We start from the raw sequence: 23,476 nt of genomic DNA, 5'->3' as shown, positions 1-23,476 counted from the left end.
AAAATTGAGTGTACAAATAGTCTTGAATATAGTGTAGCTTGAGGGTGAAAATGAGTGATATCGGGAATCAGGAATTACCCAAGCCCCTAGTTGAATGCCGAATATATGTGTCAAATTGTGTGTTATCTTGATAAAAATTACGAGAAAAATTATGTATCTTCTAGACATAATTTTCAACTGCTTCTCAAATCATCCGTAAATATTTTATGAAAAATACAGATTATAGATATGCATAACCTCAAAATTCATGCATAACCTCAAATCATGTAAATTATTCGGAAAATAATCTCGCATTTGCAGAAAATTCCTCGTAAATGTGCCATCAAAATATAGACTACGAAATGAATTATTTAAATTTATTTAACAACAGCATTTTATTTTATTTTATTTTTAATCCATAATAAATTGCTGTGTTGATTTTCAACGCCATCTGCTGAACATCAACTTCGTTGCTATTAAATTTCCCGCTCTATATTAACGGTATTTGAATGCAATACAAAGTTTTTTTGTGCAACGAACATATAAATATATGTACATATATGATGTATGTACATATGTACCGTTAATAATTCGTGTCAATTTAATTTGGCAGCAATTAAGTAATCGTCGAACTCAATTGTCACATATGTGTTAAATAGCAACAACAAATGCATGTGGTGGGCTGCTCACGGCTACACTATAGTGCATCCCGTTGGCGTACGCAATCACACTCACTCGCTTACTAAAATCACTTGAAAAACACATTCACATATTCACATGGCGATACACAAGTGCAATCGTCTCTTTTCAATGAATTCCCATAAATTTTGATTGTATTCCGGTTGAGTAATCGCTTTTGTTCAGTATTGGAATTTGCCGAAAAGTCATCAATGCCAGACAATTGATTGGTAATTCGAATCATAGAAGAAAAAAAACATAAAAATATTTTAATGGTCTTAAATGTGTACATGGTGAGCGGAAAGTGTAGATGAAAGAGGCAATAAATGTAATAAAATCGAAAGTAAAAAGTCTGTGCGATGTGTGGGTCTACAATGGTGTTGAAGTTGGAAATAATCTTATAAATAGATAACACGAAATATTGTATAACACTATATATAATTATATGGTCCAAAGCTTCGAATAAGTTTGAATTTACGACATAGTGTTGGATAATTGTTTTGAGAAAGATATTCAGATTGATTTGTGAATCTGGAATTCCCAAATACTATCGAAAACTACTATCCTTAGGTTAGGTTAGTAGGCAGATCTCTGCATAAGGAAGAAGATCTCACTTGGATCAGTCCCTTGTGATACTAAAAACTCTTAATAGATCAGAAAGACACTTGTGATTCGGTAAAGCGCTTGGAATCTATTAAAAACTTCTTGAATCGGCTAATCTCAATTCTAGCAAATTCGCTAGGTTCGGTGAGCCAGTCTGGCAAAAGCTGGACATTGGAGAAGGAAATGCTTAGATGATTCCACCTCACCTTCCTCCAAACAGTTATGGTAACTTACATCAGCCAGGATTCCTAGTCTAACTCAGCAAGACTGGGAGAAAGCAGTTCAAAAGCAGACCTTTTATGCTCTACTGTGGCCAAAAGTGACATTTTACTCTCAAAACCCAGTATCCGAGTGTAGCTCTAAAAATTTTCCAACCTGAATGTGCTTACCTCAGAAGCATGGTATCGAAGCTCACCTTCTTTTAGAGAGTGCTCATCAATCATTTCCTTTTTCATTCCTTTCTTCCATTGCCTGTCTGTACGCTGAGCGACGATGTCACGCATGCCTGTAATATTTGCTTTATTTCGTATTTATTATTGTCGTAGGTAGATAGTTGAGTATTTGATTAGGTATGTAAAACAAACAGTCGTGGGAATGATTTTCTGATGTCACTACTATCTTTGTGTAAACAAACTATTGTATGCATTTCATTAGGTCCGTTCTTCAACTCGAAAATGTACTTCTGTTCACCAATTTATCTTACATTTTTTTTTACGCCAATCAAATTTTGTGGAATACTTGGATTCTTTGAGATTCTTTAGGTCTATGGGTTTCTGTGATTTATCCTAACAAATGTTACATTTCCTAAAATTAATGCTTGATATTTATTCTTAAAATATCTCAGTTTGTATGATGATTTTTTTCCTAAAGATCTCAAGATTACCTTCATAAGAGGTGATCCATGTAGAGGTACTTTTTTCAGTAGCCTTTTTTGATAGATTACGCCTGAGTTGTGTCAAGCTGTCATGCTATTTTTGTTCAGTATTAATTGGTATTTCATCGTGGAAAGGCTTATGCCTGAAGGGGTTATATACAGTTAGACGGCCGAAAAAAAGTGAATTTTCCAGAATTTTTTCTGAGAAAACTTTTTAATTTATTGATCCAAAAATTTATACACATATTAGACATCTTTTAACTGTATTTTAAGACTTAGTACTAGTAAAAATATTTATTTGAAAAAGAGCTACAGCTGATCTCCAGGAGCTCCTCTCAAAAAAGACGTTTGCGGTGACCACTATATCTCGGAACTGGATCATATGAAATTAAAAAACCAAACAGATTTCGTTAAAATAAGGCTAAATCTAGTAATTAATCGAAGGAATAAGCAAAATAAAATTTTTTGAAATTGAAAAAATATTTATCGGAGAGAAAAAATCTTCGATTAATTACTAAAAAATATATTTAAGAAGGTCGAGTTAAAATTTGAGACTAATCGGTCTAGCTGTTTTCGAGTAATGTTGGTCACCGACTTTGAAAACACCATTTTGAAAAAAAAGCGCTGCCGCTTGGACCTTGTACTTTCAAGCACTCTGAAACGCCTTTTCAAATTTGCTTGTAACTTTGAAAATATTCACCGGAACGATATGAAATTTTGTGTTGTTATGTTCATTAAGAAAATGAAATAAAAAAAATCGATTTTTTGAAAATTCTAACTGTATATAACCCCTGAACAAGATCGTGTGATATCACACCGTTAGACTTTTTCCAGAGGGTATATGTAAAGTTTAAAGTCTATGCGGACAATCCCGCTTCGATACAGGCCTTGAAGCAAAACATCTCGCGTGTCATTCGCCAGTTACAAATCGATATTCTCAAACGAGTCATCGAATATTGGCCTCAATTGATAGACAATCTGAGACGTAATCGCGGTCAACATTTGAAAGATGACTTTCGCATGGCCAAGAATGTTAGTATAATTTAAAGACCCTTCATAAACAGAATATATAACATTTTTGCGTAAATTATGAAGCCTTAATCAATTCTATTTCGCTCAAAAATAGTAGGAGGAGTTCAAACTGCCATGTCTATTCTTTTACAAATTCTTTCATTTTTTTCATTTTTGATATTAATTTTTATTTAAAGTAAATGGAAAGTGTAAGCAAGAAAGTGTTCAAGGTTGATAATATGTATTATGAATCACCATTCTTTGATATTCAATAAGATAATATACTTCGAAACGAGCGATATACATATGTACATATTTCTTTAGGATGAGTTCAGAGGCGGCAACTTTAATTGCGCAGAAGAATCAATAAGGATACATAAAGGGCATTGTATAGTTGTTGTTCACCACTTTAACTCAATTCCTTAACCGTACCATTCTCCAATCCAAGATAACAGCTTACCATTTACATAAGTACTGCGCACTCAGTCTGTTTATCTTCTCCATAAAAGAGATACCTAAACTTCAGCTGACTAAGCATTTCCAAATATTGACCAAAACTATCAACATCATTATACTTAACATTTATTGCACTAATCCAGCGACGGTTTATCGCCCATGAACCGACCAACGCACACAACTACAGTCAACAACAACAACAGTGAGACCTAAATTTGGACACATGCGACCATTCAAAATTGGCTGCTAATTTTTGCTAAAGAGCGGCGTTTGTTGCCTGTCACTACTTTTACAATGTATGTACATATATTGTACTTGTGGGTATGTGTATCTATGTATCTATCCATTAAAGTATGGTCGTGGCCGGTCCATTAGATAAATCCACATACAAAGTTTGCGCTATTTTATGCGCGGAAATCAATGTTTGTATTTGTTTGCAGGCGGCTAGCTTTATTGTTGTGCGCTAGTCGCCAGAAATATGAGCAAAATATAAAAATAAAAAAGAAAAAAATAATAATAAAAAAACGCGAAAAACTACTTTGAAATCAACAAAATGAATTAACTGCGGATGAATGGAATTTCAATGAAATTGCGTTGGCTCAGCGCCGTATATAAAGAGACAGACGAGACGAGGCGAGACGTATAGAAGTTTGTAGCAAAACAAACTCTAAAGTGCGTAGCAATAATGCTTGGGTGTGGAAATTGAGAAAATTGAAAAAATAATTAAGTTTTCTCAAGTAAAAAGTCTAAGAAAATGTAATTATTTCTGCTAAAAGCCAATGAAAACTGTAGGCAGACCATTGAATAGTTCGAGAAAAACTGGTAATAAATAAAAAAAAAAATGCCACTGAAAGTTTCTCAAGTCATATGTCATCTTTATTATGCACGCAAACGGTAGCTACAGTGTGTCATGGCATGCAAAAAAAAACGGTTAAAGTAATGAAACTTGCAATGAAACTTGCTGAAAACTGGCCGTCAGTTGAATGTTGAAGAAAGTGAGTTAGTAGATCTCAAGCATAAAGCAATAAATTGGGCATAGATTTATTTCGAGGTTTCCTACTCTTTTAAAGAAAAAAAAAAAACACACGAGAGAACATTCTTCGGCATATATTTTTTTAAGATTATCTTTTTCAAATATTGGCCGTGGCTACTTCTCAGATGGTCCATCCATTGAGCCCATTTTCGATTGACTCGTTCGAGCATTTTGACTGGTAACTAGCACATGACACGCCTGATGTTTTGCTCCAATGTCTGAATCGAAGTGGGATTGTCCGTCTAGGCATTAAACTTTACATATATCCCCACTGGGAAAAAGTTTAATGGCGTGATATCCTACGATCTTGGTCGCCAATCGATCGATCCAAAACGTGAAACAATCTACTCACCGAAGTGTTCTTTCAATAAATCCATTGATTGATGCGATGTGTGGGAAGTGGTGCCGTCTTGTTGAAACCATATTCCTCGCAGAACGTGAATTTTCGTAATAAAGTTAAACAATTTGTAAACGTTGTTCAGGCGTAAGTCCATTTTTCCATGATGAAATGCTAAACAATACTGAACAAAAATAATATGACAGCTTGAGACGACTCACACTTGATTTGTCTAAAAAGGCTATTGAAAAAAGTACGTTTATAAGGACTCACCATTGACTCTTCATTCAATTAGTCCATTATAAGAAGAACAGCTCCAGACAGCCCTCCTTACTGGCTGGAGTATTGTTGTTTGTGGGCATTCTCCGCTAAACCGTTCTCCTGATCTTCTCCATACATGGTGAATACCAGCTTGTATTCATCCGATAAAATTACGATTTGCCTTTGATCCACTGACCAATTTCCATGCTCTATCGCTGATACAAGCCGCTGTTTCCTCATTCGTTAGCTCAAAAATGTTTTTTGGAGGACGTCGGTCGTTGAACCTTGCCTCGAGAGTCTCCAACGAATCGTTGATTCATCTACTATCACTCTTGTCACATCACTTAGGTTATTTCTAATATCTAACGAGGATTTAAAGCAATACAGTTGACAGCACCGTCGGATGAACCGGCATTGGATAACTGTCGTCTTTCGGTCGCTTCCAAACCGTTTTTTTTTTGTAGGACGAAAGATCCCCTCTCCTGAAATTTTTTGTTGAAATCTGCTAGAGTTAGGTTAGATAAGTAGGCAGATCTCTGCATATGCAAGAAGATCTCATTTGGATAGATCCCTGAGATGATCTTGGCTGTGAGAAAGCAGTTCGAAGAATCTTTTAAACTTTTAATAACAAAATTAAATATTTTTTCTTATTTTAAAATAAAAAAATGTCAAATTTGTAAAATTTAAACAACTATTACCGTAGGTTAATCATTTTTTTTTTTTTCAATATTTACACGTACAATTTGACCCACTGTTCGCCTCAAATACTTCCAAGTGTTAATATGCGTGCAACTTGTCGGCTTTCAGTTATGTGCGCTTGTGTCTCTTCTATTTTATTATTTTATTTTTCTCCATATCTTCTCGCGTTGCCACTTCATGGCCGCTCAGCCACGCACCGTCCATCTCCAACCGCCAGCACAGTGTTTGTGCAGTTGACTGACTTCGTCAGTGTCAGCGATTGTCAGCGGCTACAGCATAAAGCAACAAAATAATTTAAAAAAAATAAATAATATTTATTTATGCAAGCGAAGTTGCGCATGAGTCATGGGAAAAACACTTCATAGGTACATCATACTACATACATATATACTCAGCGCGCTATAAACATAAATAAAGATATGAATGACGGTGAGTAGTTAGCAATGGCGAAGGTATTCCACATGGGCTTCCAGCAGCTAGCCGTGGCCCATTAATGGGCGCGTGTATAAACAATTGTGCGCTAAGTAGCATTTACCGGTGTCTAGCTGGGTTGGTCAAAGTGTCTATCGGTCGGTCGGTCGGCCGGTATATTTCGCTAGTAATGCCATTAGTTAATATTATTTATTTCTAATTGTGCACATCACCTTTTACGATATATTCTCTGATGCAGCGACAACTCGTCCCAGACGCTATTCTCGCACTAAGCGCTAACACCCGCTCTCTCTTCTCGCGCCTAACCTTTCATTTTGTATTGTTGTTGCTTTGCAATTACATCATGTTACATGTAAGTAATTGATTTATTTGTTGTTGTTGTCAGTGGAAAATTTCTAACTATTTCTGTACACAGGTTGTTTTTTTACAATTTTTGCAAATGTGTAGGAATTAATGTGTAGTGAGTCTGAGTTTGTGATGACATAAATTACTTTGTGTGCCGACGTTACTTGACTTTGAGTGCAGTTATGGCAGCAGCAATAAATTAATGAAGAAAATTAATTAGCAACTTACATACATATGTACTTATATGACTAACAAACGTCATTATCATAAAAAAAAATCTGTACTCCAGTACCGCAGATTTGCTCTCACTGCGTCAAAAGCGTTGGAGAAAGCGCGCATACATTTTAATTTACAGTTGTTAACAGTGTAAGTCCCAGTTATTACTAATTTAAATTTTTGTTTTTGTACTATCAAAAGATTACTCATTCAATTACTGGGTGTTTATCGATTAATCGATAATTTCGATCATTCTTAATTTTTTTTCGCTAAAAGCTTCAACATTATAAGATCAAATATTTGTAGCATATGAATTGTTAGATTTTTATCGGGTTATCGATTTTTTTCGATTATTTCAATATTTTACCTAGAGAGGTTCATATTTGGATGTATTGTTTTTAAGGTGGGAATATCCGCAGCCCAAATAGGTTTCTTGCATTTCCATTACGTACTCGGATCATACACCATGAAAATTGGTAAAATAGGATTATAACCACGCGCACCTCCCATACAAAGATTATGTGGAAAATTACCAAAAGTCTCTTAACTCACTAACAAAAAAACTCAAAACATTAAATTTGCTGAAAAAATGGTAAAAGGAAAATGCACTCAGACTTAAAAAAAAAAAATAGGCGTTGCCCACTTATGGGTCAAAAACCATATCTCAGGAACTACTCATCCGATTTTAATGAAATTCGGTATATACTATTTTCTTGACAGCTTGATGACAATGAGAGAAATCGGAAAACAACCACGCCTCCTTCGGATTTAAGTCAATTTTGAATTCCATCTGATTCCTTCACATTATAATATATACATTAGAAACTTGTGGAAAATTTGTCAAAATCGGACTATAACTTTTCAAGGTCCCGGATAATTTTTCACCGAGAATATCGGGAATTCTTTCAGATATTTTAATTTAATTATAAAATTCTCGGTTGTACCCGAACTTGGCCTCTTTCGTGTTATATACTCAATTAATTAAAATTTCGATTATTCCCATAATTGAACTCAAGAGATTTTATAAATATAGATGACCAGGGGCTATTTTTTTGATGGTTTGCAAATAATTGCAACCAATTAATCGAAATCTAAATAATAGATAACCCATATCATATTCTAATATATGACTCCATCCTTACAGTGTGAACACTTTTAGAGAATTAAATAAAGTTTGGATTCGACGATTATGATTGATTTGATTAGCAGTACTAAGTCCAAAGTTTTCTATTCAAACAAGATGTTTGAGCATTTGCAGAAAAAAAACAGGCAGAGCTTCCCAACAGTTATCGCGAGTAACTCTAGCCAGGGTCTCGCACAATTTCGTGGACTTGGGTTTATATTGTACTTAAAATAATTTATATTATTTCAAACCAAAGATATGTATTTCATAGCAAACTAAAACCCACACAGCCGACTCCATCCCAGCGACGATTAGCTATTCCACACACGTTAACAGTTTGAAACACACGCGAAAATTTGTGTTTAATAAAATAGCTTCGCCGCTACTTGCACATAAATATGTATAAAATTATATAACAATTGTTTGCAAAATTAGTTAAAGCCATACATACTTAACACATACATACATACATCCGTACTCTGCAGTAAACCTATGAAGTACACGCTTGAATATTTATTACTGACATGACAAGCGAAAAACGGTGGACAGATAAGCGGAAATTAGGTGAAGGTTTGCACTTTTTTTTCTTGGCAGCAGCAGCAGCATGACTTGGCGGAATTTTCGTGAAATTTGTAACATTTTCATTGATAATTACTTATCTAAAAATAATTCGAAATAATGTTAGGTTAGGTTAGGTTCGTATGCGATTGTAAAAGAATTTTTGATTGAAAATAAAAATTCAAGTGTTTATTTTGTTGTAATGTGGCAAATGAGAGAGTGAGAGATTTTATAAATAGCTTTATTTGTTTAGGAAACACGTTCGAAGGTTTGAAATCAAATTCTGAGGGATAAATATGATAAAGAAAAATTAATTCATTTATCATTATTTATCACTATCTGCTACCAGATAGTGGTCCAAGTCAATGTTTAGTCTTCGGAGCGACAGCGCTTATTGGTGTTTTCTATTCGCTTATAGAAAGCATCTTTGGTCACATCTTCCTTCTCTTCTTTTGGGGCGTGGGTGCAAATATGTTGGAGAACTTCCCTTTGATAAGGAGTGAAGGCAGAGGTAAAGGACAGGACTCGGCTTCGAAGCCTCTCTCCCACCATAAATCCAACAGCAAATTTGCGATCCTTTATATGGCCGCTGTAGTAAATGTCAAAAAGACCCACCTTCTTCCTTCCTGATCACTTCCATCGCACTTCTGGGTTGGGGGTTTAGTCGTATGAGGACATCAACCAGCTGAGCAGAGGCACCTTCACAATTAAGGGTTCCGACATTCCAGGTACATGCCCGCAAATCGTGATCCTTAAAACGTTTGCAGAAGTCGTCACCAAAAGTTGGGTCTCTCACTCGCGACTCGGTTTGATTTTTCATTGGGTCCGAAACTCCACGCACAACCGCAGAAGGGGGCTTTGCCTTCTCACTTTAGCTCGGAATCTTTTGACTACTCAGAGCATAATTGGTCTAAAACTGGAAGTCGTGAGCTGCTTGAGCCTTATGCTAAATAATCGTTCCTGGCCATTGACAATTGAATAGCAGTCAGAAACTTCCACACATGATCCCATTCCCACAATAAAAAAAGAAATATTGTAAAAAAAATAAACGGTTTAAATACCGACTTAATACTAAAACCTCTTAGAAGATACATTCGGAGACACGGAAAGAAATTGAAAGATCGACTAATTCTACTATCGGTACAATCCACAGTCTGTTAGGATTTCGAGAAGTGAACATGTATGTATGTGATTGGCGTTCAACCGTTTAGCCGGTTATAGCCGAATCGATGAGGACGCGCCACTCCTCTCTTTCCTTCGCAGTTCGACGCCAGTTGGAGATTCCAAGTGTAACCAGGTCGTCTCCACCTGGTCCCACCAACGGAGTGGAGGCCTTCTCCTTCCTCGGCTTCCTCCGGCGGGTACTGCATCGAACACTTTCAGAGCAGGTGTGTTTTCGTCCATTCGGACAACATGACCTAGCCAGCCGAGCCGCTGTCTTTTTATTCGCTGAACTATGTCAATGTCGTCGTATAACTCGTACAGCTCATCGTTCCATCGTCTGCGGTATTCGCCGTTGCCAATGTTCTGAGGACCATAAATCTTGCGCAAAATTTTCCTCTCGAAAACTCCTAGTGGCGGTTTATCTGATGTTGACATCGTTCAAGCTTCTGCACCATAAAGCAGGACGGGAGTGATAAGCGACTTGTAGAGTTCGATTTTGGTTCGTCGAGAGAGGACTTTACTGTTCAATTGCCTACTCAGTCCAAAGTAGCACCTGTTGGCAAGAGTGATTCTGCGCTGGATTTCGAGGCTGACATTATTGGTGTAGTTGATACTGGTTCCCAGGTATATGAAATTATCTACAACTTCGAAGTTATGACTGTCAACAGGGACGTGGCAGCCAAGACGCGAGTGCGCCGACTGTTTGCTTGATGACAGGAGATATTTCGTATTGTCCTCATTCACCTCCAGAACCATTCGCTTCGCCTCCTTATCCATGCGGGAAAAAGCAGAACAAACGGCGCGGTTGTTGCTCCCGATGATATCAATATCATTGACGTACGCCAGCAGCTGTACACTCTTCTAGAAGATTGTACCTTCTCTATTTAGCTCTGCAGCTCGTATTATTTTTTCCAACATCAAGTTAAAGAAGTCGCACGATAGTAAGTTACCTTGTCTGAAACCTCGTTTGGTATCGAACGGCTCGGAGAGGTCCTTTCCAATCATGACGGAGCTTTTGGTGTTGCTCAATTTCAACTTACACAGCCGTATTAGTTTTGCGGGGATACCAAATTCAGACATCGCGGCTTAAAGGCAGCGAAGGGAACATACTCGTAATTATAGAGGAGTAGCAACCTGTTTCCACAACAGTCTGTTCTACGAAATCCAAACGGATCCGAATTTTTATCGTGCAAAGGATTGTTAAATCAGTAGCATTCATCAAAATATTTGGGGAATGTCTTCTACTACAACAACAAAAATAACAAGGTCGGTAACCAGAAAAAAATGAAATATTTTTCTAACAAGAAAGGTATGGTCGAAACGAATATAATATAGATGAGCATCGGTTCTGATATTAAGATTTTCAGTTCTTAGGAGATTTAACAAAACTGATAATGAAATCTCTAGAGAAACTAAATAATTTTAGTTAAACTGTTCCCCTTTGGTACTCGGCAATCTGGGTTCGATTGTCCACGAAGGAATTAACCTCCGTTTTATTCTAAAAAAACATCCGAGTAATATTTAATATTTATTTAACAGATATTTTCTAAATCTTTGTTTTATTTTCTACAAGAATTCTATTAAATCGATCAATTCAGTATTTTAACACTAACCAAAAACAAGAAAAAAACGTTAACTTCGGCTGTACCGAAGCTAATATACCCTTCACAGCTGCATTTCTTTTAGTAACTATGTGTTTAAGCAAATCTAAAGACGTAAGAAAAAGTAAGTAAAAAAAAGAAAACATTTTACTAATTCTTTTTAGCCGGGTTGTTTGCTAGAAACATTGAGGTTATATAGTTAACCGATATGAACAATTTCTTCGGAGATTATATTATTACCTTATGCAGTCCATGACAAATTTCTGAAAGATAACACGTCAAATGCGGAAGTTTTCCATACAAGCCATTGATTCGTTCGGTTTGTATGGCAGCTATATGCTATAGTGAACCGATCTGAACAATTTTTTCGGAGATTAAATTATTTCTACGAACAATAACTCTCACCAAATTTCGTGAAGATATGTAGTAAAATGCGGAAGTTTTCTATACAAGCCCTTGATTCCGATCGTTCAGTTTGTATGGCAGCTATATGATATACTGGTCCGATATCGGCAGTTCCGACAAATGAGCAGCTTCTTGAAGAGAAAATAACATCTGCAAAATTTCAAAACGATATCTTAAAAACTGAAGGACTAGTTCGTATATATACAGACAGACGGACATGGCTAAATCGACTCAGTTCAACATACTGATCATTTATATATATACTTTATAGGGTCTCCGACGCTTCCTTCTGGCTGTTACAAACTTCGTGACAAACTTAATATACCCTGTTCAGGATATAAATATAAGTGAATCATCTTTTAGCTTCAACCGATTTCTTGCAATAAAGCATGAATCAATGCCATAAACGTGTAGTACGTAATTTCTGCTTAGCATTTAATTGGATAATTATTACATTTAAACCGATAATTATTTGCGGTTTAGTGACTTTTCCACCTAACAGCGAAATGCTTTGCAATTAAATTTTGTATAACCCGTCAACACTCAACTTTGACCTTCGCTGAACTTTTTTTCGGCATTTTAGTCGCCTTTTCATTTAACACATTGCATTTTATTTATATTTTCGTTTTTTTTTTGCGAATTCTTGTATGTTTCATCTCTGACATTTCAGTTTATTTTCGCTTACGCCCATTAACTCCCCTTTGTGGGAATTTTTATGTTTCATCTGCCACCGCTTTTGGCATATTCATTTCATTTACGATGTACTGCCGTAACGGCGACAACAACAATAGCAACACAAATAAAAATGTGATAAACAGTTGCGAGGAAATATATGAATGTTCGGATGTAGCAATGCCTTTGTGTAATGTGATAAATAATAATGGTGAATTGTTGGTGGGGTGGTGTTGAAAGTCGAGTGGCGCGAGTCAGTGGATGCCACTGTGTGGTGACTTACCGCACCTATATCACTGCTATAAATGCATATAGTGTTACAATAACAACAAAAACATTGGGGCACACACATTTTTCTACGCGACCAACGCAAAAATATCGATTACATCTCTAGTATGTTGAGGTTATCGCACGTGTCTTTAGAAATTCAGTTTTCCAGTTATTCTGTCTTCTCAAATGTGTGTGTTGTGCAAGTGATTTCTGTGTTCGTTAGCTTTTCTTGTGATTCATTGTTTATTTTGTTGATTCTGGCAGATTTTGTTTGTCTTCAATGCGAGTACAGCTCCAATTACTTGCGATAATAACACGTTATTTATAATAAATAAGAAAAAATGTGTCTTATTGGTGCTTTATCATCGGTGGTGATAGCTTAAGAGTCAGACAATCGTTCGTTGTCTAAATTAGCAAATTCAAAATAGTTTGTGATGAAATTACATCAAAATTCTGAGTTCTTACAGTCTACTGCATGATCCTTATGATTCCTTGTTTGCAGATTTATAGATCATACTTCACGGGTTCGATCGGAAATATATTTAGGTGAAAGCTTTGCCTTTTGATCTCATAATAGTATAGGTTAGGTTAGGTTAAGGGGTAGATCTCCGCAGATGCAGAGAATCTCACTAAGACAGATTCGACTATCCATTGTGGCACCCGGAAAACTCCTAACGGATCATTAAGACCCTTATGTTGTGACGAAGCGCTTGTACTCTATAATAAAGTTCTTAAGTTGGCTAATGTCCCTTCCAGTCACTACGCTGGGTTCGCCGAAGATATGCTTACTAATATATTTAGGAGACATTTTTTAAGTTATCAATAAATTTGTCCCTTTCATTACTAATGAAAATGCTTCCTACATTTTAACTTTCTATTTCAATAATGAAATGTTTTTGAAGCTTACGAAAGTCACAAGATGGTACCACACCTAAACTGCTAAATACAAGATTTGTGTGAAGCCAACAAAAACTTCTTCGGCGTTTTATTTCTTTCCAGTTAGTTCCCATATATGGCTGTAGTTGTGAGATACAAGCAATCGGTCAAAAGAGAAAGATTATTGAGATGATTCCACTATACCATTTTACAAGGAACTTTGACAATTAGCATCTTCTTCTTCTTCTTTACTAGTGTTAACACCGTTTACGCGATTAACAACAAAGCGGCATTTACTTTTCCTTTTCGATAGTTGATGCCAATTAGTGATATCAAGTGTAGCCGCGTCCTTCCCCACCTGGTGTTTCCAACGGAGTGGAGGTCTTCCCCTTCCTCAACTACCACCAGCGGGTAAAACAGCGAACACTTTCAAAGCTGTAGTGCTTTCGTCCATTCGAATAACATGACCCAGCCAGCGTATCTGCTGTCTTTATATTGGCTGAACTATGCTTATAGCGTCGTATAACTCGTACAGCTCATTGTTCTGCGGTATTCGCCGTTGCCAATGTTCAAAGGACCAAAAACCCTTCTTTCAATAACTCCTAGTGCCGTCTTATCGGATGTAGACATCGTCCACGCTTCTGCACCATAACGCAGGACTGGAATGATGAGGGACTTGTAGAGTTTGTTCTTTGTACATCAAGAGAGGAGTTTATTTTGTTCTCGTTCAATATCAGACCCAAACGTTCGCTTGTTTGTCCAGTTTGGAAAAGTCTAAACTAACGGTGCGATTGTTGAGGTGCAATTATATCGATATCATCGGCGTATGCCAGCAGCTGTACACTTTTACAATTGGCGTCAGGTCAGGTACAATCGGTTAACATAACCTGTGGACGTCGAATTGGAAAATGTTCAGTTAAAAACCTTAAAAGTAGGGAACTTAAACCTTGTTGAAGGTGAAAACTTCATCAGATCCCTTGCGATTTACCTTGGGTCATTAGAATTTCCAACAGCAAAACTATTGTTAGTCAACCAGCGCTCCTCAAGATCATTTGAGGGGTAGTCTTCCTGTAGTAAACGTTGTAAGACAGCGGAGCTCTGGTCTGTTCCCAACGATTAAGCTATAATCCGTACTAGTCTTACTACGAGGAATAATAAAAAAAAAAAGTTCATATATCTAAATGCATTTGTCTCTTGCTTTAGCTCTATGTTTAAATTGTGTCTTTTTTGCTTGTTTTCGTTTTGTACGATTATCCGACAACATTATATGACATAACCTTACTTTTTATTGCCCTTTTTATTTATTGTCGTTTTTAAACAACTTTTTACAACAATTTTACGTGCCCTGCTAGCAAATAACCTTCAATCAATTACTTATGTATATATTCGATGAAGTCGTGCAAAAATTCGCGAGGCTTTAAAAAACTGCATACTTGCATTGTTACACGTTCTGTCACCCACACACAGACACACACATACATATACAACGCTGTCATGGAAATGCAGTTACTCGCAGTTGTCAATAATTACACGTAATTTACTTAATTTACTTTCTTCCAATGTAATTCCAACGTAGAATATATATTAATTTATCTCGTTAGCGCATATTTTACATTTTCGCCTTTTCGCAGTTGCAACATGGCGCGTGCTATTGGAATTAACAGTTCATTGATGTGATCATACGGTCGTTGTTGGCGAGTCAATTTGCAATGACAGCGAAGTTCGTGTTAATAAGCAAAAATAACGAGAGAGAGATGAAATGCAAGCGCAAAACTTGACATTCTTCTGTGCCGATTTGACACATAGTATCTATTTGCGTATGAAATTATTTATGTGAATTTACTAAAATTATACGAGAATCTAAAATATTTCGCAATTTTGTTTCCGTGCAACAAATTATTAATATAAATGACTTTTGTCAACGAATTATCGCGTTTTTTGTGTCAGTCGCACGTCATTTGACGCTAGTTTTTCGTATGCGTTTACGCTTCGATGCTATTTGGGTCAACGCGGCTGCCAGAGGCTGAGGCTGTATGCTATTTCAGAAAGAAAGAAAGTAAAAAATTCTTTAAACAATGGGGACGGTGCATATGGAATTACACGACTCTTGATAGATGGCGAAATATTTTCCTCGTTTTTCGACAGTAATCGGCAGCATCACAAGTGGATTTGCATTAATTTTCTGCTAGTAAAAAACGCTTGCATTTGGGTACAAGTATGCATGAATGTATGTACAGATGTATGAAGAACATTGTACAATTGTACTGAATTCATTAATGAAATTAACATTTTTACAATACAACTTTTAGTTGACTCTCTCAAAAAAAATATGAAAAAGTTAAAACGTTCAAAAATAAACGCATTGTAAATGCCGCAAAAAGTTCTACAGTAAATTATTCTGGTTTGTTATGCAAATTAATTCGCAAAGTAATTAAATATACAAAACATCAAACAAATTCAAACACTGTATGGAAATATTTTTGAAGTGCTTCATAACAAAAACAAAAATATTAAATGGTTTTTGAATTATTGCAGATTTGTATTAGTAACAAATTGACGTCACAACATTACTGTGGGCTTTACTCAAAAATTACACTTAAATACTCACTTTTACTTAAATGAATTGCTATTTGCAATCGAATTTGGAGAGCACAAGAATCAGTTGGAGGAAAGGATAAGCATTTTTTCTCCTTCACACATTAAAATAAAAAATGTTTTGCATCGAAAAATAAGCCTAGCCTAAACTCAAAATCATAATTTCAATTTTGTTTTACAAAAAGAAGGCTAAAGAAAATCAAAACCACTAAATATTAAATATTAAATATACTAAACATTGAAATAGATAGCAGAGCGGCAATACGAGGGCTGCTATATACATATATTTTTGGCCTAACGAAAATGGTTTTATTGTTTTTCAAAATATTCTCCATCAAGATTTTTACAATTTTCGAAGCACTTTTTTTGAGCCTTTTTTGAGCGATTGTCAAATTGTGCGGGATCCAACGAGAACAAACCTTTTTTACGGCCAGGTGTTCATGCAATATCGAATGTATGCTGGTGGAAGAAAAGCATAGGCATGCCTCTATCTGAAGGTATGTTACATTACGGTCATGCATCATCAGTTCATGTACGGCATCGATGTTTTCTGGCACAACGGCTGTTTTTGGACGACCTTCACGGAACTCGTCTTTCAGCGAGCGTCGGCCACGATTGAATTCGTTGTACCAGTTTTTCACAGTGCTATAGGATGGTGCTTCATAGCCATACAAAGATTTTAGTTCATCGATGCACTCCACGTCGAAAGTTGTGAAAAATGATCGCACGAAAATGTTCACGAGTTAATTCCATTTTTTGGCCGAGGTGAATTTTTTAATTCCCTGTAAATGAAACATTTCACAATTAAATGACAAAACGTTCTGAGTGGTGTTATGCTAAAAAATGTCAAACTTTCCAATGGAAATGTCAGATTGCACCTGGCAACACTTAGTGTTGCCTAGGTCAGAAATATATATAGCAGCCCTCGTACTAGCATTGAAATCGATGACAGTACGCTCTAGGCTAGTTAAGGAGTGTCTTAGATATTTTTCAATAGCTTCTAGCTATTTTGCTATCGAATTAACGAAGTTGCGCAAGGGTCACTCTAGAGCAACTCGAGCTCTGTGTCTGCAACGCTGGGTGTTGTTTCTCCAGGTACGCCATTCACGGGGAGGGAGTCAATGAAGGTATTAATAGCTCCTCTGTGAATGGCGTTCAGTGGCGGGTATCATTGTGAAGGTGCTCGACCGGAGACATCAAGAGCCAACCTGTAGCTGTCCGGAGGGCGGTATTTTGAATAATCTGAAGCTTCCCCATCTGCGCCCTACTGAATCCAGGCGACCATATTGGGGCTGCGTAGTTAAGAACCGGCCAGCCACCGCTGAATCGTTTGTAACTGTAAAGCTTGATAGATAGTGTACCCTAGCAGCATTGGCGTCGAAATGGGAGCGGGTTGGTAGTCGATGGTCCTCCTGCACAAGAGCGCTGAACATGCAGACTACGCATGAGCTCACCAAGCTCTGGTCAACAACGAGCACCTGTGCAGTTACAAGGTCTTTTTGGCTCGCTATGGAGCGTAAAAAGTCCTTTGCTTTCTCTTACCAAGGTCCATCTCGGCGCGATCATTCGTATGCTTACTGGGACATTGTCCAATAGGCACGCATGCGTTGAGTTAGAATCCTATCAAAGCTGTTTGGAGGAAGGCGAAGTGGAATCATATAAGCGTTTCCTCCTCCTCTGTTCTGTTTTTGCCAGAACCCAGCGAATTTTCCTAGAATTCACATTAGCCAACTAAAGAAGTTCGTAACAGATTCCAAGTGTTTTTATGAATCTAAAGTGTCTTTGATCCATTAGGATGGTATTGGAATTACGAAGGACAGCGCTAAAACTGTCTAAGTGAGATATTTCTGCATACGCAGAGATCTGCCTACTAACCTAACCTAAATATTCTCAAATATTCTGCCTTTGTCTGCTTAGAAATTCCAAATATCCCAAACCAAAGGGATATATTCGAAGCCCAATAAAAATACAAAATTCTACAGAACGATGGTCTAACGGTTATAGATATGGTTTCTATTGATTATTGAATAATAATTATTATTGTTGTTGTGGTAGAAAAACTTCCCCAAATAATTTTTAAGAAAGCTCGTGCTCGTTCCGGTTACGTAGTCCAGACTGTAGTGTAAAAAAAACCTTCATGTTCTGTGTTGCCGCCTTACTATGACTACTATACAGCTCGTATGATTACAGTTATCGACCTGAATGTCAGTTAACATTTTTTCCAAGAATATTAATGATAATGAATTATATTTTGACAATACTTGGAGGTTGTGATCGCTCTAATACTATAACATTTATTTTCTTCTTAATTAAGACAAAGTATGGTTCCATTTGAGATTATGATTTTTATCAAGGTCCGATACAAGATTTCCAACACTTAAGGGGGTCATCCCATGGGACGGCCTGTTTTTTAAGGAAAATTGTCTACGACCTTCCAATAGAGCTTAAGTTCATTATCATTTATTAATACAAAATTATTAGTAATAAAAAAAAACAATATTTTCAAAAACAGTTAAATTAATTCCGAAATTCTTTGATTTTTATTTGCAGATTTTGAACATGGAAGATGATTCAAATTGGTATCGTGCCGAATTAGACAGTAAAGAGGGTCTCATACCCAGCAACTATATAGAAATGAAAAATCACGAGTGAGTGTGTGAAGATCACATAATTAAATATTAAAAAAAAAATATAAAAAAAAAACGATTTATTTATTTATATTTTTTTTTACTAAATACAGCTGGTACTATGGCCGCATCACACGTGCCGATGCTGAGAAATTGCTCTCAAACAAACATGAAGGTGCATTCTTAATACGCATTAGTGAATCCAGTCCTGGCGATTTCTCATTATCAGTCAAGTAAGTGTGTAGATTTTGGAAAATGAAAAAATCTTATTTTTTTCTTCTGTTACACTCGCAGATGTCCCGATGGTGTGCAACATTTCAAAGTTTTACGTGACGCACAGGGTAAATTCTTCCTTTGGGTTGTTAAATTCAACTCACTCAACGAGCTGGTGGAGTATCATCGAACCGCAAGCGTATCAAGATCGCAAGACGTGAAATTAAGAGACATGATACATGAAGAGGTGAGTGTGGTGCAATTGGTTTGCTATGCATAATTATAGTTATTTATTTATGAAAAGTAAACGGTTATAATCGCTTAATTATTTCATTTTATGTGCTCCTAAATGTAGGCAACATTTTATTTTTTATTCAAAGCGCTCCTAAATGTTGGCAACAGTTTTCGAACTCGCTTTACTTTAGTTATTATTGTTATTAAATTAAATTTGACTGCGAAATTTCTTAATTTTATTACAATTACTTATAATTTTCTGTTTACATAATAATATTTTCTCATATTTATTCTACTATATTCTCCTTCTTTCTCCCCCCACCCAAAACAGATGCTCGTACAAGCATTATATGATTTTGTGCCACAAGAATCTGGTGAATTGGACTTTAGACGCGGCGACGTCATCACCGTCACAGATCGTTCCGATGAGAATTGGTGGAATGGTGAGATTGGCAATCGGAAAGGCATCTTCCCAGCAACCTATGTAACGCCATACCACTCATAATAGAATAGAAACTCGTAAAATAATGAATATATAAATGAGAACACAAATAAATGAAAGAAATTTAAATAAACAAAAACAACAACAACAACAAAACACTGCACACAAGCAACACTAAACAAAACGAAATACATGAAAAAACAATACTTGATAAACGAACCACCAACAACAATAAAAACAGCAACAAAAACACTTTCCAACAACAAATTTTCACAAAATTTTCCGCAGCTACAGAACAGCAACAGCAACAAATAACAATCAGTACTGTACTATTGTAATCACAACAAGTGACACTTCAATAATTCTCCAAATTTAAAGTATTTAGTATAAAAGTACTATATAGTAATTTGCGCATACTACATAGCAAGAGCAATAGGTTATACATAAATTTTATTATTTTTTTTTCGTTGTTGTGTTGAAGCGCGACTCAGCAACCATCATTTTAGTTGTGTGTGTCCGATCTATCACTCGGCGTTTCAATTTGTATAAAAAAAGCCATACTTACATACATACATACCTACTCGTTTATACATATAACTGCGATACATCACAGCATCATTTTTTTAACTTTCTACACATATGTATATATGGATGTATATGTACTTTGTTTTTGTACGCCACCGCTTGAAAAGCGCATTTTACAGATCGTGTTAGCAACAACAAAACAAATCGAAACGAAATAGTATTGCATTGTCTGCTGTATGAATTTTCATTTGAGACTGCGGCTGCATTGTGTTAGGTATGCAAACGCTATGTATGTGCATAACGCGTGGTTTAATGAGGTAATGTAGAACAGGCAGTGAGTTGACCTATTTGTTCGTCGCGTCATTGTCATGCATTGACATAAAAAAATATTTTGATGCTTTTCATAGTGTTTATTGGTCTTTTGATTTAGGCGTTGTGATTGTTGTGTAGTTTTTTAATTTTATTTTATTTTTTTTATAATTTTTATTTTTTTTTAATAATATATTATTTTTTTTATAATATTTTATTTTTTTTATAATATTATTTTTTTTAATAATATATTATTTTTTTTATAATATTTTATTTTTTTAATAATATTTTTTTTTTAATAATATTTTATTTTTTTTAATAATATTTTATTTTTTTTTTAATAATATATTATTTTTTTTAATAATATTTTATTTTATTTTATAATATTATTTTTTTAATAATATTTTATTTTTTTTTAATAATATTTTATTTTTTTAATAATATTTTATTTTTTTAATAATATTTTATTTTTTTAATAATATTTTATTTTTCTTAATAATATTTATTTTTCTTTTGATTTTATTTTTTTTTTATTATATTTTATTGTTTATTTTTTTATATTTTATTGTTGTATTTTTAATTATATTTTATATTTTTTTTATTATTTTATTATTATATAATTTATTTTATTTTTTTTTTTTCATATTTTCTAATGCTTATATTATTTATTTATTTTTATTTTTTTTACATCGTCTGTTGTTTTCTTCATATTAAATATAAATCTCATAGAAAAACATACAAGCTAATAGCCTTTTCGCACAGGAGCTAATTGATCAATTAAACAGGCTTTGCTCGATTAAAGCGCTTATTTAGATCGATTTACCATACACAATAAAAATCTCGTTTTTCTACATTTATTTTTGATCGAATTTTAATGGAGTTGAATATGAAATGCAACTTCTTTGTCTGCAAAAATGGCTGTATTTTTCGCTAATAGCATTTTTAGCTTTTTTTGATCAATTTAAATTTTAATTGATCAATTAATTTGGCTGTCTAAAAACGCTATAAAATATCATTAATACTACTCGACGGTAGAGGTTGCTGCTGGAAATAATGGTTGTGGTTATTCCGAAAATAGCAATCAGCTGTTGAAACATACCAACTACTTTTGAAAAGCAAAAAACAAAAATGTATAACAGCTGCTCATTAATCGAGTAGACGGCTGTGCGAAAGGCAAAAACTGGTTTCTCAATTAAAATTTTAATTGAACAATTAATTTGTCGGTGCGAAAAGGCTATAAAATTACTGCTACTAAATTTAATTTATAAAATTAACAAAAAAATTAAGCAAAATGTTAGAGAAAACTAATATTTCTTTTACAAAATTTTTGTTTTAGTTCTCATTAATTTTTTGTATGTCCTACCTATGTTTTCGAAGTTTCAAATTTCATTTTAAATATATACTTCGAAGCCTCCTCTCACGCTGCGTTGCTCACACAATCTCAAGCGAAGATTTCATACAACAACAAACAAAAATATACACACAAATAAAAACAGTATACACAATTTAATGCGATTACAACAACAACAACATAAACACAAATATATAAATTTAATACATTTGATATGCATTTTTTAAGTAATTTATTTTTAATGAATAAAATTAAATGCAGTTCATTTGATTTGCAGTGAGAAACGAAAGCAAGAAATTGCTAGTTTGCCAAAAGCAACAAATTTACTTACAAAAATAAATTTAAATGTAATTGTAAATTACTTTACAAACATGTATAAGTTTAATGTTTTGTTGTTTGATATTTATTGTTTTTTTTTTTAATTTAAAAGATTTTCTTTTTTTATAAAATTATAAAAAAATTCAAAAAATAATTGTATATTTTGTTGTTGCAGCTTTTACTTGCAATATATTTTATATGAATTCCGTTCTTCTGTTCTTCCGGTTCTCTTGCTGTTTATTTTTTTTTTTTCAATTTCTTTAAAAATATCTAAATATAAATTTTTGTCTGCTGTCTGACTGTATATTATTTTATAACAAATAATTTATGTGTCTAAATATTGTGTCATGTTTTAAAATTATATATATTTTTATCTGCCACGTTTTTTGTTGCGCAACAATGTTTGTAGGCAAAATGATTTGATACAAAAATAAAACAAATTACATATAAACTATACAAAAAATAAAAAGTGCTAAGTGACGTGAACCATTTAAAATTAAAATAAAAAATAAAATAAATAATAGTGTTTATTATATAACTACATTAGGTTTTTTCATATATACATACATGATATATATATATAAATGGCAACACATATATATATAGTACATAAATAATGTTTATGCATTGAAATGTGAACAAAAAAAAAATAGAATCAAAAACAATTAAGTTTTACGTTCATCATTTGCGCCTAAAAGTATGGCATGCTACATTTCGAAAAATTGTTTATTTAACAAAAACAAAAAAAAAATTGAATTTAGTTCGTTAAAGCGCTAAAGGAAGGGAAATGGAAGTGGAAAAGTGTGCAATCAATTTTTTAAGCAAATGTCAACGAAAAAAAAACAAAAATAAATCTCAATTGCAATAAACACATGAAATCAAATAAAAAGCACAACAACAACAAAATGCACTATAACGGTTCTAGCAGTAATTTATATTGCCATAAATTAAAGAAGTACATAAAAAATTAAAATTTTGCTGCTAAATGGGGAGTAATGTTAATGAATCAGCGGTTGCTTGTAAACGGTTTTATTTAATGTAATTTAACATTAAATATTTGGCTGCTTTTTTTATTTTAAATAAAGTTTCTTTTCATTAATGTGGTGCAGCAACAGCAAGTTGGCGGAGTTTACGTTTGTTCATGCTGTGTATATGAGTTTAGTATTTTAGTTTTTGTTTGACAAGCTAAATTTTTTTATTCTTAAAGCGCAATTCATAACTAATTGTCAATAAACTTAACAATTGTTAAAAAAAAATATTTTTTAGTGA

The 23,476-nt window shown here is 34.4% G+C and overlaps 1 protein-coding gene across 9 annotated transcripts in view; it reads left to right on the top strand.

Moving 5' to 3' along the window:
- LOC105218476 (growth factor receptor-bound protein 2) overlaps window positions 1–19,910 on the top strand; it is a 37,939-nt gene extending 18,029 nt beyond the window's left edge. For all 9 annotated transcript variants that reach the window (XM_054233247.1, XM_011194090.3, XM_011194088.3 and 6 more), the window contains exons 3-6: window positions 18,739–18,836; window positions 18,929–19,048; window positions 19,110–19,275; window positions 19,594–19,910. In XM_054233247.1, the coding sequence (XP_054089222.1) occupies window positions 18,739–18,836; window positions 18,929–19,048; window positions 19,110–19,275; window positions 19,594–19,767 (558 nt within the window). In that variant the 3' untranslated portion in view covers window positions 19,768–19,910. The remainder of the gene's footprint in view (window positions 1–18,738; window positions 18,837–18,928; window positions 19,049–19,109; window positions 19,276–19,593) is intronic.
- Window positions 19,911–23,476: the final 3,566 nt, after the last annotated feature.

The sequence above is a fragment of the Zeugodacus cucurbitae genome, chromosome 6 (genome assembly GCF_028554725.1).
Source record: "Zeugodacus cucurbitae isolate PBARC_wt_2022May chromosome 6, idZeuCucr1.2, whole genome shotgun sequence".
Taxonomy (NCBI): Eukaryota; Metazoa; Arthropoda; class Insecta; order Diptera; family Tephritidae; genus Zeugodacus; species Zeugodacus cucurbitae.
This window is presented reverse-complemented; position numbering and strand designations above follow the sequence as displayed.